Below are 18,160 nucleotides of genomic sequence, written 5' to 3'. Positions count from 1 at the left end.
ACTAAACAAACCAAACAAAACCGCATACCCTTTGTATCCACTTATACTGAAATAAGTGGTGACATAGGAAAGATTATACATAAGAATTGGCATATCCTTGCTGATGCGTTTCCAACAATCCCAGAATTTAAAGTCCCACCCCTTCTATCTTACAGACGCACACCGAGTCTGAGAGACAAGTTAGTTAGGACTGATGTGGGTACAAAAAAGAAAGAAAGGCAGACTTTTCTGGCCCCCCAAAAGAAAGGCAGCTTTCCCTGCAGGCAATGTGTAAACTGCACTATGATGCTAAAGGGAGAAAAATTCACACACCCAATAACTAACACCACATATGGAATTAAGCACTATCTTACGTGTAATTCGGATCACGTCATTTATCTGTTGCAGTGCCCATGAAGTCTATGGTATATTGGTGAGACGACCCTTGATTTCAAGACCCGGATTAATCAATATAGATACACTATTAGGGCTGGCAGAAAGGATCTCCTGGTTCCTAAACATTTTTCTGACTGCAAACATAGAGAGGGACAATTGAGGTTTCGCCTCATAGACAGAATCCCGCCCTTTAGGAGAGGAGGGGATAGGATGAAACTTTTCAAAAAACGAGAATTAGAGTGGATCTATAAGTTAAATACATTGAAAACATTGATTTCAAAATAAGCAGAATTTTTTGAATCCTGGTTTGGCTCTTTTACTACTCCAATTCCTTGACAAAAATAATCTTCTATGTCGGGTTTTGTGATTTTACATACAATACTAGCCGTAATTTTCTTTTTTCTATAGATCACTTTCTCACTATCGCACTTTGTCACGTACACAATATTGCTGGACACCATCTGTGGACTCCTCCTATGGCTCCTCTGCTAAAAAATGTTTGTTATTTACATAGTTTAATAAAAGGTTTATTTATGATCATTTTGGCTCCTGATTAACTCATGCCAAGGTTATTGGTGTTGCAGATCCATAATGACTATGATCACATATTGACTACTTATCTTGGTGGATGGAGACTGGGCCGACTACAACTTGGACTGTGATTAGGACGTTGCAGCGTATATATTTAGCAGTCTATATAATATACAGATTGGACGTTGCTACTTTATGCCTTTTTAGGATCATACTGACCACTAGGGCTTTCCTTAGTTCACTAGTGGGGGAGAGCACAACGATAATTGCGGTTGGTGATGGGGATCGGGGTGCTTCTCCCTTTTTGCAGGGTGTGTGTTCTCCTTGAATAAACCCCCGTGTGAGTGCCCCACGTTATTTGTGACAGATTGACTTTTTTGGCTTTGTGCTGAGTTTATACCCTATACTTTGTGGTTAGTTGCCTACCTACCTATACTCGATGTGTACCTTTGATATCTGTACTGCATTTCATCGCTATCTAAAAGGTCATATCTACGCCATACTGCTTAACCCTTTAAGGACGCAGGGTTTTTTCGCTAATTTCTCGCTCTCCACCTTCAAAAATCCATAACTGTTTCATTTTTCTGTGTACAGAGCTGTGTGAGGGCTTATTTTGTGCGTAACAAATTTTACTTTCCTGTGATGTTATTTATTTTAACATGCCGTGTACTGCGAATCTGGAGAAAAATTCCAAGTGTGGAAAAATTTTTAAAAAACCACATGTGTGTCACGTTCTTGTGGGCTCAGTTTTTACGACTTTGACTGTGCGCTCCAAATAACACCTCAGCTTATTCTTTTGTTCGGTACGATCGCGGTGATACTAAATTTATACAGGTTTTGTTGTGTTTTAATACATTTTCAAAAATTAAACGAATGTGTACAAAAAAGAAAAAAAAAATTTGCCATCTTCTGACGCTAATAACTTTCATACTTTGGGGTACGGAGCTGTGTGAGGTGTCATTTTTTGCGAAATGAGCCGACGTTTTCATGGCTACCATCTTGAGGTCTGTGCGACATTTTGATTGCTTTTTATTCCATTTTTTATGCGAGATAAAAAAATGTGTAAAAGTCGCATTTCTGACATTTGTGCGCCATTTCCGGTCTCGGAGTTCACCGCCGGCCGTAACCATTTTTATATTTTGATATATTGGCCATTTTTGGATGCAGCGATACCTATTGTGTCTGTGATTTTTACTGTTTATTATATTTTATATCAGTTCTAGGGAAAGGGGGGTGATTAGAATTTTTAATATTTTATAAATTTTTTCTATTTTTACATTTTTTTTTTTCACTATTTCTTAGACCCTCTAGGGTACATTAACCCTAGATGGTCAGATCGTTCCTACCATATGCTGCAATACTTCTGTATTGCAATATATGGCATTTTTGCATGTTATTCGTTACAATGGGCCACTGGCTCATTGTAACGAATCTACAGAAGCCATGTAGCCCCGGGTCTAACGTAGACCCGAGTCTACCATGGCAACCGAACGCCGCCCCCCCGATGACGTTCAGGGGAGCGACGATCGGAATAAAGATGGCGGTACCCACGCGCGGGTTAATAGCCGTGATTGGTGCAAGCACCGACCGCAGTTCTTAGCGGTGGCGTTTGCTGCAATATGCAACAACCCCCACCCTTGTATGAAGAGGACTCAGCCCATGAGCCCTCTTCAGACATTCCCTATACCTCTGCGCCGTAGAGCTACGGCGCAGAGCGTTAAGGGGATACAGATTTTCAGCTTAAAATTGAAAATTGAATGTAAATGCCAAGACGAGAATACCCCTTTAAGTTTGTGGCAGATCTGTCTGAGAGCTGACATCATGGATCTATATTTGGAGACTTCAGAGATGTAGGTTGGCCCTTCCATGGCAATATCTATAGATGGGCCTTAAGCTTCACTGCCAATGACTCCTTGTCTAATGATGATGTTAAGTAGAATCTACAGCTTGATCTATGTAAGGCTACATACATGTAATGGGCTGCACACCAGGGGATGTTTTGGGTTCGTTGGAGATGGGAGGGGTAAGTGCTCCATAGAGAGGAGGCTACCCAGCTCAATCACAGTGCCGTGAGAGATGATATACTCAACACATCGTGACCTGGAGTAATAGACCTCAATGGTGGGCGATATCTGGCCCCAAAATGGGCATCCAGATCATGACCACTGCACGTGTGCATTAGGCCTAAAAGGACCTATGGAACCCTCTAAGAGCAATACGGGGGTAGCTGTAATAATTCTTGAACAAAATATTAGCCCAAAAATTGCTGCTCTGCTGATCGCCTGATTGGATATGGCTGATCACTGGAGCTTTATATGTATGTGTATAGGAATGATGATGTCTCCTCTTCTCCACCCTCCCTCTCATTACTGTATTATATCTATTACAGATCTGACGGATATTTTGGCCATTAGTCACAGAGATGTCAGGACATCACAGGTGTGAGGAGGACATGACAGGTCTGTATGGGAAATCCTACAACCATAATCCAGTGAACGTCGCCTGGTGATAATATGGAGCTTACACATTATGTAATATAGATGGAGGTTTCACAATCTTTTGTTCAACCAAGAAAGATTCTCTATTAGTCATTTAGATGCAGACATTTAGGATCACTATAAGGATTACATCTGAGCTTGTGACTTCTCCTATATACCTATATTCCATAGGTGACCAAAGAGAAGGAACTTAAAGCTGCCAGGTCCCAGTAAAAAATCTATAATGTATAGGTCTTCATAAGGGAAAGATACTGTATATAAACCCCCTAAGGCTCATTGGCCTTGGGTGACCTTAAAGGAAATCTACCATCGCAATCAAGCATGAAACCAGGGACTCTTATTCTTAGATCCAGGCACCGTGACTGTGGTAATCTTCTTATATTTGTTATCTATGGTCTCCTTCCTTTTAAATTGTATGCTTACAATTTACAATTATGCTAATGAGCCTATAGGACTCCTGGGGTTGTTACCAGAGACTCTCTGTGCTGCAGCTTTACAGACTATTACACTGTCTTCCCCACCTCCTTCTCCCCCAGCAATTCCCTCCTGGGAAGGAGACTGGGTAACGGTCTGTGAAGTTACAGCACAGAGGGACACTGGTAATACCCCCCCTCCCAGGGCTGTGATTGGTTAATATGGGTAACACTACTTTACTACAAACAGCTCATGTATAAGTCCCTTATGTATAACAATGGGACATAGTTTTGGCATATGTTGGGCTAATTTGGACCTATGGATATATATGGCAGGTATTAGGTCACCACCTGGACACTATTATGCAAATGTATTTGGGTTTAGACAGAAATATTTTTGGATGTCCTATCAGAAGTTGAAATACTGATATATGAGTAACTCCCAGAATAGAAGAGAGTCATAAGGGTTAAATTTGCCATATTTAATATACATTTATCATGTCTCCATCATTTATTATACAAGATGGCCGCTCCCTGTACTGGGTTGCCATGGAATTAGAATCCTCCCCATTCAACTGAGTCCTAAACAGGATGTCGTACCCGCTGTGATGTCATCACTGCTATATAACTCCCGCTCTGTACCCATAATTCTCTGAGGGTTGTATAGTAGAGAAGCAGAGAGTGAAGAGATTTTGTTGCTGTTTTACTGACGAATGATGGAAAGTTTTTTTGTAAGTAGACTTTATTTACTGATGGATATCAGGATTATTGTTAGTGGTGAAATTTAGACATCAGGAAATAGACGGTCAGATTGTAATGTAGATAAGGGGAATCCTGTGGGATGTCGTACTGGGGCTCCTTGGGCCCACCAGATAACATTATTCTGGAGGACCCTCTTCACATTCAACTAAAAAAAGACCCTTCCAGCTTCCAAATTTAGTTATCTTCTGCTGTATCTTTGTAATCCAGTATAAGGTTGGAGCCTCCGATCCTCTGGTGGGACAGTCCGACACGGATCCTGGGGAATATCTGCTCTCATTTTTTGGTATCTGTTCTACATCTGGGACATTATTGATAGCAATGTGTGTCTAGAGGCGCAGGAAGAAGATTTACCCCCAGACCCATGTCCCTAGAGCACATATTATAAAACATGGTGACATCATATCCAGGTCCTGGTGTCCCCTCCACCCATTCCTGGTTATACTGAGGTCCTAAATCTGTCATTAGGGTGACATTGAGGTGTCTGGGAGGGTGAGGGGAAGATCTAAACCCTGTATCTACTGTGCACTAGTTATAATATGTCACCCCCAGACTCATTCTTACACTCCTCTTGCTGATAACAGTTTAAAATTATAAACTTTATGTGAAGAAATTGCAAAAATTGTATAATTACTCCAAAAGAAAGATGGCGGATGTGTGTACTGGTTACCATAGCAATAGAATCTTTCTCCATTTACCCAGGTTCTAGCGTGATGTCATCACTATCACTGCTGTATACAGCCTGGTATTACCCATAATGCTCTGAGAGATAGACTATGTGATATTGAAGATGTTCTAGAGCCGTCTACTACATCTTTACTCATTTCTGGTTATATCAATGTCTCTTTCCACCAATGTCCTCCTATACTCCACTAGTGGTCTCCACCATCTCCGCTCCTGAAGGTCTATGGTTACTTTTCATGGTTCCTTCTGGAGACATCTCCATCATGTGGAACCACAAATAATGTCACTGACCCGAAATTCTGTTCTTCTCTCTCCCCTACAGGATAAATTTACTGGGCGCACCCGTGTCCAAGTTCTGTCCCGCAGGGCACTGGAGCCAGAGGCTAAACGCATATGGATTAAATCATACAAGGACGGGGTAAATAATTCTAGAGACGTCATCAGCCATCACCACATTATACATAACATGTGATATTGGGGTTATCTGGGGTTCACCTCCTCCATGACATCTTATCAATAAGATGTCATTGATCTGAAAGTAATGTTTCTATTTTTATATCCCACAGCCAGGTCCTTCTCCTGCCTTGTATAATTTGGCTGCTGCTACTGATGATGGACCAGGAGACATGATGCCGGGGCCACCTGAGCCCTGCTGGATTGTTAGATCGGTAAGGAGGCCATTACTATATAGTCATGGACTCACCATGTCCCATAACTGCTGCTGATGCTATTGATGATGATGATGGAGGTGATGATGAGGGAAAATGATTCGAATTTGACAATTAATATGTATTGACAGGAGAATTTCCTACCACTGGATCCGCCTCCTGAGTGTAGTGCCGAAAAAAAGCCGCTAGACTTGGACTGCATCATCACATTAATGTCTCTTCTCCTCTATGATCCACACATGACTTATAGACAATGGGGCAGATTTACTAATATTCTCTAAAAGAAAGTGCAAGATAAACTAGAGCGTGTTATCAAGTACATGATTTACAAATTTAGATGTAATGAATACATCTGGTGTCCGCTGTACGTTTCTTAGATCCAGGCACGGTGACTGTGGTAATCTTCTTATATTCTTATATTTGTTATTTATGGCCTCCTTCCTTCTAAATTCAACTTTTAAAATTATGCCAATGAGCCCATAGAACTCTTGGGGTTGTTACCAGAGACTCTCTGTGCTGCAGCTTTACAGACTTCTGGCTCATCAGCTGAATTATAAAGGTTGATTTTAAAAGGAAGGAGGCCATGGATAACACATATGTGTATGAGTAATTGATCCTGGTTTATCAGGATGGAATTTGATGGCAGATTTAATATGAGGATCTCACTAATTAATTCAGTTTTTCTATGAATTGAACCAAAAAGTCCTAAAATCTCATCTGTCACAAATTAGCATCAAAAACTGCAACTCCTTTCGCCACATGTCAAATATGAACAGCAACTAGACAAGTAGATGGGGTCTTAAAAAAAAATAAGAACAGTAGAATTTATTGTATAGTAAAATGGCGCCAATTTTTGTAACAAATCAACAATTCAGTTATCAAAATTTAGCACATTTTTTTACTTCATTTTTTCCCATGTTCATCGCTGTCTCTCCTTGTCAGAGCTGGTGAATGTGAAGCTGAAATCTTACCCATCATAGAGTCTCCCGGTGATATCTATCTATTTAGCCATGTATTATAACTGTAGCAGCCAATCACACCTCAGCTTTCATTCATATCAAGCAGCTAATAAAATAAAAGCAGGGCTGTGATTGGTTAATATGGGTAACACTACTTTACTACAAACAGCTCATGTATAACTCCCTTATGTATAACAATGGGACATAGTTTGACATATGTCAGGCTAACTTGGACTTATGGATGTATATGCCAGGTATGAGGTCACCACCTGGACACTATTATGCAAATGTCTTTACTATAGGCCGAAATATTTTTGGCTGTCCTATCAGAAGCTGATATACTGATATATGAGTAACTCCCGGAATAGAAGAGAGTGGAGGATGTGTGTACTGGTTACCATAGCAATAGAATCTTTCTCCATTTACCCAGGTTCTAGCGTGATGTTATCACTATCACTGCTGTATACAGCCTGGTATTACCCATAATGCTCTGAGAGATAGACTATGTGATATTGAAGATGTTCTAGAGCCGTCTACTACATCTTTACTCATTTATGGTTATATTAATGTCTCTTTCCACCAATGTCCTCCTATACTCCACTAGTGGTCTCCACCATCTCCGCTCCTGAAGGTCTATGGTTACTTTGCATGATTCCTTCTGGAGATGTCTCCATCATGTGGAACCACAAATAATTTCACTGACCCGAAATTCTGTTCTCTCTCCCCTATAGGATAATCTTACTGGGCGCACCCATGTCCAAGTTCTGTCCCGCAGGGAACTGGAGCCGGATGCTGAAGACACATGGAATAATTCATACAAGGACGAGGTAAATAATTCTAGAGACGTCATCAGCCATCACCACATTATACATAACATGTGATATTGGGGTTATCTGGGGTTCACCTCCTCCATGACATCTTATCAATAAGATGTCATTGATCTGAAAGTAATGTTTCTATTTTTATATCCCACAGCCAGGTCCTTCTACGGCGTTCTATAATTTGGCTGCTGCTACACATGATGGACCAGGAGACCTGATGCCGGGGTCACCTCAGCCCTGCTGGATTCATAGATCGGTAAGGAGACCATTACTATAGTCATGGACTCACTTGGGGCTATTTATCATTGGTTTTCCTGGGCATTTTCGACATCAAAAAGTCTCAAAGTAGTCAAATCGAAGGTTTTTGAGACATTTCCATGCTAAACAGTCTAACAGGACTATATACACCTCTTCATTAATCTCGCCTAAACATAGAACTACTGCTAGTACAACACCGTGCAAAGCCAGAGTCATGACTTGAGACTTTTGCAAAATGTCTCATAAAAAGTCTCAAACTTACCCCAGTCCCTGCTGGTCTGTGTGCTGAGACTTTTTATGCATTTTGAGACTTTTTGAAAAAAAAATCCCAGACAGAAAATAGACCATAAGAACATTTATTAAAGGGCCAAAGCCACTTTAATGAATCCGATGGACAGTGGAGCTCCAAAAATAGACATAGAACTGTCCCAAGGAGCTGGTCTAATGATAAATAACCCCCACTATGTCCCATAACTGCTGCTGATGCTATTGATGATGATGTTGGAGGTCATGATGAATTGAGGGAAAATTATTCGAATTTGACGATTAATATGTATTAAGATTAGCGAGCACTGCATCATCACGGTAATGTCTCTTCTCCTCTATGATCCACACACGACTTATAGACATTGGGGCAGATTTACTAATACGCTCTGAAAGAAAGTGCAAGATAAACTAGAGCTTGTTATCAAGTACATGATTTACAAATTTAGTGTGTGGTGTCCGCTGTGTGTACAATTTTTGGTGCTTTCCCATAGTAAATCTGGACCCATGTTTATAGTTGAATGGAGGATTCATTTGCTTTCTATCACTCTAAATTTCTGTGTATCCAAATTCTCAACAGGATGAACCAGAAACCTCTGGGGATAAAAAAAGATCATCTGGATCAAGATGGCGAAAAAGACTGAGGAGCATCTTCTGCATGGTGAGGAGATCTCATTCTAGGACATGTATCTCACCCTGGTGATACATGTCTTGTATCTCAGGATCTCATTCACAAGTGACTGGACTCGTGATACACACATCATCATCAGCTTTCTCTTATGTTTCCTCTGTAGAGCCGGGAATCAGTGAAGGTGACTCCTTTCACGCCAGCATTCAACAGACCAAGCACAAAGAACTTTGGATGCCAAGTCACAGAAGAAGAGCTCAGCCCTGGGCCAAAAGTCACCATGATCCAGGTGAAACCCATGAAACGTTTCTATATGGTTGACGCTTCAACCCAGGTCGATGAGGATGAGATAAGTAGGTAGGTGGAACGCACATCAGTACATTGTGACAAGGACAACATCAAGGAGATCTGAGATTCTGCAGATCGGAGTCTTCAGAACTTGTCCAGTGACTTCGCAAATTATTTCATTTACTTCTCTTGTCCCGATATCACATACTATTTTACTATTACATGTCTAGAGCTAAGTTGATGCTACTGCTGTTTTCCTCTTAGTTTGGAAAAGTGCATTATGGGAGCTCAAAAAATATATTTATAACATAGACTGACTGATTTTTGTCTTTTGCGTTGGATTATATGACCTAATGTCAGAATTTCCAATGTAGATAATCCAGAATTATTTTTCTTTTTTGCAGCTTTCATTCTTGAATGTCCTGACTACTCTGCACTTCGTTCCCAAGGATAAGAAGTCCTTCTTGAATTGAGACCAAGACGAACCATAACCTACCGAACCTGTAAGTCCTGACTATACTCTGCCACATAATGAATCACTTCTATACTAGTGAACAATGTCCATAAGATATTACCATCTAGGCCGATGTCCATGTGGTATCATCACTTCTACGGACATTTAGATATGGATCATTCCAGGATGGGCCCAGTCTTGTAGACATGTAGCAGCCACTTGATGAGGAATGTATGAAGTGATATATTTTTGTTCTTTCATTAGGCCAATAGACGTGTCCTCCCGCCCCTGGTGTCAGAGATGGAAGTTTTTTAGAAGAAGATAATTTGGTTTCATCACAGTCTGAATGACTTACTGATACTCATTGGCTTATTTTATCTTTGTATTTGAGGCTTCAGATTTTACTTTACCTTGCACATAGGGTGGCACCATGATACCAGCTATAGGCATCACTTGCCATTTCCTGATCTCCAGATGTTGGCACAAAGAGTCCTTAGATTTATATGTCACTGCCAATAAATGTGCCGACTATATGAAGTGTTTTTTGTGTTTTTACTTTCTATTTTGTAAAAAAATCTGAAAGGGCTTGTTCCACCACATACCCCATCCATATTCCACTGCTTAGTGTGCCTGGGCCACAGTCTTTGGCAGCTCTATAGAAGTGATGGGACGGCAGTCATAAATACTGACATGAAGGTGTATAGACAGGGGATTGGTATCTGTGGTGGTAGGGAAATATCATAAACGAAGATCACACTATCAACCCTTAGGCCTGATGGACACGAACGCACAAACTGCGGCACTCACGGCCCCTTAGCCTTCGATTGGGCACATTCACGGTGCGGTCAGTCATTTCCTATTGACCTGTCCTGTGTGAGGGTGATCATGGTCATGTGCATGATTCCTTAATCTACAGCATCTCTTAGATTTATCTTGGACTATGAAGAAGAATTTCAATTCTGTTATTGTGGTCTCTCTCCATCTTTATGAATAACCGGATGTAGAGGTGCTGGGCCATGGATTCTGGAACTATAGTGTGAATCTATAATACACTGAGGTGACTATATCCTACAAGACTTTCTGGACAAACATGGACCTTCTCCTCTACACTTGGATTTTGGGACAAGTACATTATGGAGATATATTCCGGAGCTCTTTGTATTACATGTATCATGGAAGTCAGAACCAGTCTTTCCGGCTGTAGACCCGTCACACATTCATCAGGGTATCTGCTCCTTATCCTGAGCCCCAGGCCAGACTGGAGAAGTAAATTACCGAGACTTCATAGAGACATGTCAGGAGAGCGCAGAGTATACAGATTTATAGTATGTTGTTATATCAGTTTTTATATCTCATTACATGAGAGTAATTTGCAGTGTGTGTAGATTACTTATAGGACATGAGGGATTCCATGGAGTAATAAAGATGGTGCCGTAACAAAGGAAAAGTTACTAAACTAAGATCCTCTCACTGGTCTATCCCTCACTGATGTCCATAGCGCCTGCTATAGGGATTGGTGTGTTACTACTATTATTTTATGAGAGGAACATTATAGGCACATGGAGGGCATTAGAGGTTCATCATAGTATGTGGGCAATAGTGGAGTAACAGGACCTCAGTGGGCCCCAATGTGAACTTTGGATCAAGCCCCCCATATACCTAAACTCGCTCTGTCACCCCCGTCTTGTACATTACACTTGTTACTACACATTTTAGCTGCAGACATATGCACATAATACCATACTCATATATCATAAATACTACCAGGCGCAGCCTCCCCTCATTAATACTACAATACTACACATGTAAGCTACAGAGACATATGCACATAATACCATACTCATATATCATAAATACTACGAGGAGCAGCCTCCCCTCATTAATACTACAATACTACACATGTAAGCTACACAGACATATACACATAATACAATACTCATATATCATAAATACTACCAGCTGCAGCCTCCCCTCATTAAATGCAAATTTTGACATCTGTATTAGAGCGATAACTCAGGGAACACTACTCTCTAATAATCTACAATACTACTACCCAATAATCTAATACAAAACTACTACTCACTATTCTTACTATTCTACTACAACACTACTATTCATTAATATAGAACTACTACTTACCAATCTACTACAATACTACTAGTCACTCATCTACTACACCAATGCTACTCACTAATCTACTACAATACATTACATTAGTTGTAGAGCTCTGCCTTTCCAGTTTAGCTCCTGCTGACTAGTCTTCTTAAGTATCATCACTAATCAGTCTTCAACACAACTACTACTCACGGAACTAATACAAAACTAGAACTCACTAGTCTACAACACTTCAGTTCACTTGTCCATGACCAGATCACTACTCACTATTCACTAATCTACTACAATACTACTCTCTAATAAACAGCAACATCTACTAGTCTATTACCACTTGCTACACCGCTACTTTACTATACTTATACTACATACTTTATATAGGAATGGAGTGTTGCTGTACATCTGGGAGGATAAGGCGTTTATGTTACTTTTGCTGTACTATACAGCATGGGAAATCTGTGGTCTGTATATGTTAGTAGAGGATATGGGAGCACAGCCACGCACCCATAATCAGGGTCAGGCACCGGCTGCTTGTGATGCTAATAAGAGGTTAATATGATGCTAATGATCAACACATCTATAATGTATGTAATAGAGAAGGAAGTAGAGGAGAATAACAAATGCAAAGTGAATTTAAAAAATCCCTTCAGTTTTCGGTGTCACCGCCCTTTACCTACAGAACACTTCTTCTAGGGACACTTCTATACACTTGATATAGTATTTGTTTAGTGTATAACGGGACCTGCAGCAGCCATTAACCTGATAACTGAAACCCTGCTGATAGGTTCCCTTTAAAGGGAACCTACCACCACGAATCTACCTATAAAGGTAGATCGGGTGGTAGGTGGATGTAAGGGACGTGAGGATAGCTCTTTTTAGAGCTAATCCTCACGTCCCCGCTAACTTTTGGTACACTTTATTGAGCTAATATGTAAATTTCGTAGCTTAGCGCCCTTGTCCGTTAAGATGGCGTACTGCGCATGCACAGAACGCAGGCCGGCGGCTGAGCAGTCCCAGCTCCGAGGCCGGAGCTACTGCGCAGCCGCACGCAACAGGGTAGCAGGAGTAATGTGGCTACTGGGGCGTGGAGTAGCCGCGCTGTGTAGCCTCGTGCTCGGCTACTCCACGCCCCAGTAGCCACATAACGAAATTTACATATTAGCTCAATAAAGTGTACCAAAAGTTAGCGGGACGTGAGGATTAGCTCTAAAAAGAGCTATCCTCACGTCCCTTACATCCACCTACCACCCGATCTACCTTTATAGGTAGATTCGTGGTGTTAGGTTCTCTTTAAGGTTATGCAGCACCATATTACGTAAAGGCTTATATCTTGGGGGCCCCATTCTGAAGTCTGCTATGGGGCCCTGCCTTTCCTAGTTACGCCTCTGGTGCAGAGAGAGGAGGAGGTGGAGGTCCATGAGAGGACGAGGTGGGGAGCAGGGAGAGCAGAAGGTGGGGAGCCGGGAGAGGAGGAGGTGGGGGGCAGGGAGAGCAGAATGTGCGGAGCAGGGAGAGGAAGAGGTGGGGTGCAGGGAGAGGAGGAGGTGGGGTGCAGGGAGAGGAGGAGGTGGGGTGCAGGGAGAGGAGGAGGTGGGGAGCATGGAGAGGAGGAGGTGGGGCGCAGGGAGAGGAGGAGATGGGGTGCAGGGAGAGGAGGAGGTGGGGTGCAGGGAGCGGAGGAGGTGGGGTGCATGGAGAGAAGGAGGTGGGGGGCAGGGAGAGCAGAAGGTGGGGAGCAGGGAGAGGAGGAGGTGGGGCGCAGGGAGAGGAGGAGGTGGGGCGCAGGGAGAGGAGGAGGTGGGGTGCAGGGAGAGGAGAAGGTGGGGAGCAGGGAGAGGAGGCGGTGGGGAGCAGGGGGAGGAGGAGGTTGGGTGCAGGTAGAGGAGAAGATGGGGAGCAGGGAAAGGAGGAGGTGGGGAGCAGGGAGAGGAGAAGGTGGGGAGCAGGGAGAGGAGACGGTGGGGAGCAGGAAGAGGAGAATGTGGGGTGCAGGGAGAGGAGGAGGTGGGTAGCAGGGAGAGGAGGAGGTGGGGAGCAGGGAGAGGAGAAGGTGGGGAGCAGGGAGAGGAGAAGGTGGGGAGCAGGGAGAGGAGGAGGTGGGGAGCAGGGGGAGGAGAAGGTGGGGCGCAGGGAGAGGAGGAGGTGGGGGGCAGGGAGAGGAGGAGGTGGGGGGCAGGGAGAAGAGAAGGTGGGTGCAGGGAGAGGAGGAGGTGGGGGGCAGGGAGAGGAGGAGGTGGGGAGCAGGGAGAGGTGGAGGTGGGGAGCAGGGAGAGGAGGAGGTGGGAAGCAGGGAGCAGAGGAGGAGGAGAGCAGGGAGAGGAGGAGGTGGGGGGCAAGGAGAGGAGGAGGTGGGGTGCAGGGAGATGAGGAGGTGTGGGGCAGGGAGAGGAGAAGGTGGAGTGCAGGGAGAGGAGGAGGTGTGGATCCTCTCACTCCTAGTTGTCAGCGTGGATCCTCTCACTCCTAGTTGTCAGCGTGGATCCTCTCACTCCTAGTTGTCAGCGTGGATCCTCTCACTCCTAGTTGTCAGTGTGGATCCTCTCACTCCTAGTTTTCAGTGTGGATCCTCTCACTCCTAGTTGTCAGTGTAAATCCTCTCATTCCTAGTTGTCAGTATGGATTTTCTCACTCCTAGGTGTAGGTGTGGATCCTCTCACTACTAGTTGTCAGTGTGGATCCTCTCACTCCTAGTTGTCACTGTGGATCCTCTCACTTCTAGTTGTCAGTGTGGATCCTCTCACTCCTAGTTGTCAGTGTGGATCCTCTCACTCCTAGTTGTCAGTGTGGATCCTCTCACTCCTAGTTGTCAGCGTGGATCCTCCCACTTCTAGTTGTCAGTGTGGATCCTCTCACTCCTAGTTGTCACTGTGGATCCTCTCACTCCTAGTTGTCAGTGTAAATCCTCTCATTCCTAGTTGTCAGTATGGATCCTCTCACTCCTAGGTGTAGGTGTGGATCCTCTGACTCCTAGTTGTCAGTGTGGATCCTCTCACTCCTAGTTGTCAGTGTGGATTCTCTCACTTCTAGTTGTCAGTGTGGATCTTCTTACTCCTAGTTGTGAGTGTGGATCCTCTCACTCCTAGTTGTCAGGTTGGATCCTCTCACTCCTAGTTGTCAGGTTGGATCCTCTCACTTCTAGTTGTCAGCGCGGATCCTCTCACTCCTAGTTGTCAGTGTGGATCCTCTCACTCCTAGTTGTCAGCGTGGATCCTCCCACTTCTAGTTGTCAGTGTGGATCCTCTCACTCCTAGTTGTCACTGTGGATCCTCTCACTCCTAGTTGTCAGTGTAAATCCGCTCATTCCTAGTTGTCAGTATGGATTCTCTCACTCCTAGGTGTAGGTGTGGATCCTCTCACTCCTAGTTGTCAGTGTGGATCCTCTCACTCCTAGTTGTCAGTGTGGATCCTCTCACTCCTAGTTGTCACTGTGGATCCTCTCACTTCTAGTTGTCAGTGTGGATCTTCTTACTCCTAGTTGTTAGTGTGGATCCTCTCACTCCTAGTTGTCAGGTTGGATCCTCTCACTCCTAGTTGTCAGGTTGGATCCTCTCACTTCTAGTTGTCAGCGCGGATCCTCTCACTCCTAGTTGTCAGTGTGGATCCTCTCACTCCTAGTTGTCGGTGTGGATCCTCTCACTCCTAGTTGTCAGTGTGGATCCTCTTACTCCTAGTTGTCAGTGTGGATCCTCTCACTCCTAGTTGTCAGTGTGGATCCTCTCACTCCTAGTTGTCAGTGTGGATCCTCTCACTTCTAGTTGTCAGCGTGGATCCTCTCACTCCTAGTTGTCAGCGTGGATCCTCTCACTCCTAGTTGTCAGTGTGGATCCTCTCACTCCTAGTTGTCAGTGTGGATCCTCTCACTCCTAGTTGTCAGTGTGGATCCTCTCACTTCTAGTTGTCAGTGTGGATCCTCTCACTCCTAGTTGTCAGTGTGGATCCTCTCACTTCTAGTTGTCAGCGTGGATCCTCTTACTCCTAGTTGTCACTGTAAATCCTCTCATTCCTAGTTGTCAGTGTGGATCCTCTCACTCCTAGTTGTCAGTGTGGATCCTCTCACTCCTAGTTGTCAGTGTGGATCCTCTCACTCCTAGTTGTCAGTGTGAATCCTCTCACTCCTAGTTGTCAGTGTGGATCCTCTCACTCCTAGTTGTTAGTGTGGATCCTCTCACTTCTAGTTGTCAGTGTGGATCCTCTTACTCCTAGTTGTCAGTGTTGATCCTCTCACTCCTAGTTGTCAGGTTGGATCCTCTCACTCCTAGTTGTCAGTATGGATCCTCTCACTTCTAATTGTCAGCGTGGATCCTCTTACTTCTAGTTGTCAGTGTGGATCCTCCTTATCTGGGGCTACCCATGTGGGGTCAGTGGAAGCCCCAGACACCTCGCAGAAGTCCCAGGCACAGGAACCCTACGGCACCTTATCGGGGTCCTTCCAGGTCACTGGAAGATGAGCAGGAGGATGATGATAGGTAAAAGGGGACATCATCCCCACTAGCTGACTCGGTGTCAGAGGCCAGCATGTTGTATGTCTCCAACACGGTGTAAGTCTTCTGAGGCACTGCACACAAATAAATAAGAATGTGCACCAGAAAAAAAACTAGAGAACGTACACAGACAATTGGCACAGATGGCAAACAAAAAAAATAGATAAGTGCACCCTACTATGGGTACACCTACGGCGCTCTGGAAAAAAATAATACCAGGTACCAAAACAAAAACCTATGTGCAACGTGCAAAAAGGCGCTACAGGTGCTGCTGGAGAAAGAGGAAGGAGTAAAAACACGTTTTTTAGCCCAAAAACGCTGCAATTGACCAGTCAGGATTGACTGGGCAATTGCAGCGATCGGCGGGTGGGACCGTTCCGATTGGTTGGGTGACATGGTGACACGGGATAGCCCTGGTGCGGCCACGCCATACGAGTACGGTGCTGAGCGCTAATCACAGGAGCCAGCGCCATATTAGCAAGGGATTAATTACTGCATTTATCTTGTAATTTTGTATTTACTAACTTTTTTTATGCAACAAAAAATTCAGTGACAGAATGCATTTTTTTAATGATATGAGGCAAAATGAATTCTGTGTGACACAAAGCATTCTGTGAATTTTGTATGACAAAATGCATTTTGTGAGACAGAATAAATTCTGTGTGACAGAATGCATTTTGTGAATTTTGTGTGACAGAATGCATTTTGTGAGGCTGAATTTATTCTGTGTAACAGAATGCATTTTGTGAATTTTGTGTGACAGAATACATTTTGTGAGACAAAATTAATTCTATGTGACACAAGCATTTTGGAAATCTCGTCTGACAAAATAAATTTTGTATGACAAAATAATATTGTATGTGACACAAAATCGTATTTTGTGACATAAAATTACATTTTGTAGTCAAATAAATATATTTTGTGACACAAAATACATTCTGTCCACACAAAATAAACTGCATCACAAAATTATTTTTGTGCAATCTGTGAAAGTCTAATTGATTTTGTGTACACAAAAATGATTTTTGTACTGACAAAAGGCAACTTGGGTCGATAAATATTACTTTTGTAAGCACAAAATAGATTTTGTGATGACAACATTGAATTCTGTGTCCATAGTATGAGTTCTGTGATCACTAAATTAATTTTGTGCCACTGAACACATTTTGTTGCACAGAATGCATAGTGAACAAACTGCGCCCCATACATATCACCTCTAACCGTCCCATGCCAGCTTAAAGAGAAACAATCAGGGCGATTTGGGACACTAAACTAGCTGCTCCATGGTCATCCTCTGTCACTCTGCCCTGGCTCCTGATGCAGGTTCTATGTGCCGCCATCAGGACCTACAGCAGAGTGGCAAGGATAACACAAGAGTACCAGTGTGCGGTGGGTACTGGTTTTCAGTACCCATTGCTACTTGTTCCTCTCCTGCTATGGAGCCCAAAGTTTAACTCCACTCTGTCACATTGCACGTAGCACCAAGCTGCAGGCAATTTCCTGGATAAGATTCTTCTTTGCTACTGCATTCTTTTAAGAAATGGAAATTCCAAGGCATAAGATATACAAATTACAATACGGCATTTAATTGGTGCAGAACAGAATTCAGCTGAAAGGCAAACATAATTACTTCGAAATAGCTAATGCCAATTTATAGTGTAACTCTTGGCTGTAGCAGTGAGAATTTAAAAAGAAAATGTAGTAGTTGTGAATGCATGTACTTGCTCATATGTACTGCTGCTCTAAAGTAGATGGAGTTTCTTTTGAAGGTCGTATAGATCCTGTATTACAAGCTCTACATTGCTAATATCTCCTGCTCAGTCCCTGAAGAGCCGCTTACGTGATATGTCACATTCTCCTGCTGCGCATGAATAATGGAAGGGGTTATATTTTCAGATATCAACTTTTCTTGAGAATTTGTAAATCCTCTTTGATCAATACACATCAGACAACTCTCTTTTCCCATT

At 43.2% G+C, this 18,160-nt stretch overlaps 1 protein-coding gene across 1 annotated transcript; it reads left to right on the top strand.

Moving 5' to 3' along the window:
* The first annotated feature begins 4,478 nt into the window (after positions 1-4,478).
* On the top strand, positions 4,479-10,120 carry LOC140119124 (uncharacterized). Its single transcript, XM_072137809.1, has 9 exons — positions 4,479-4,548; positions 5,583-5,678; positions 5,827-5,928; positions 7,619-7,714; positions 7,863-7,964; positions 8,811-8,891; positions 9,025-9,215; positions 9,551-9,649; positions 9,865-10,120. Exons 1-8 carry the CDS (start codon positions 4,531-4,533, stop codon positions 9,561-9,563), a joined length of 699 nt encoding a protein of 232 aa, XP_071993910.1. The 5' UTR covers positions 4,479-4,530; the 3' UTR covers positions 9,564-9,649; positions 9,865-10,120.
* Positions 10,121-18,160: the final 8,040 nt, after the last annotated feature.

This window comes from Engystomops pustulosus, chromosome 2, assembly GCF_040894005.1.
Source record: "Engystomops pustulosus chromosome 2, aEngPut4.maternal, whole genome shotgun sequence".
In the NCBI taxonomy this organism is placed as follows: domain Eukaryota; kingdom Metazoa; phylum Chordata; class Amphibia; order Anura; family Leptodactylidae; genus Engystomops; species Engystomops pustulosus.
This window is presented reverse-complemented; position numbering and strand designations above follow the sequence as displayed.

Coding starts and splice junctions, on each gene's coding strand:
- LOC140119124 (XM_072137809.1), top strand. Junction 5,679..5,826: donor TTAAATCATACAAGGACGGG/GTAAATAATTCT, acceptor TATATCCCACAG/CCAGGTCCTTCTCCTGCCTT. Junction 7,715..7,862: donor ATAATTCATACAAGGACGAG/GTAAATAATTCT, acceptor TATATCCCACAG/CCAGGTCCTTCTACGGCGTT.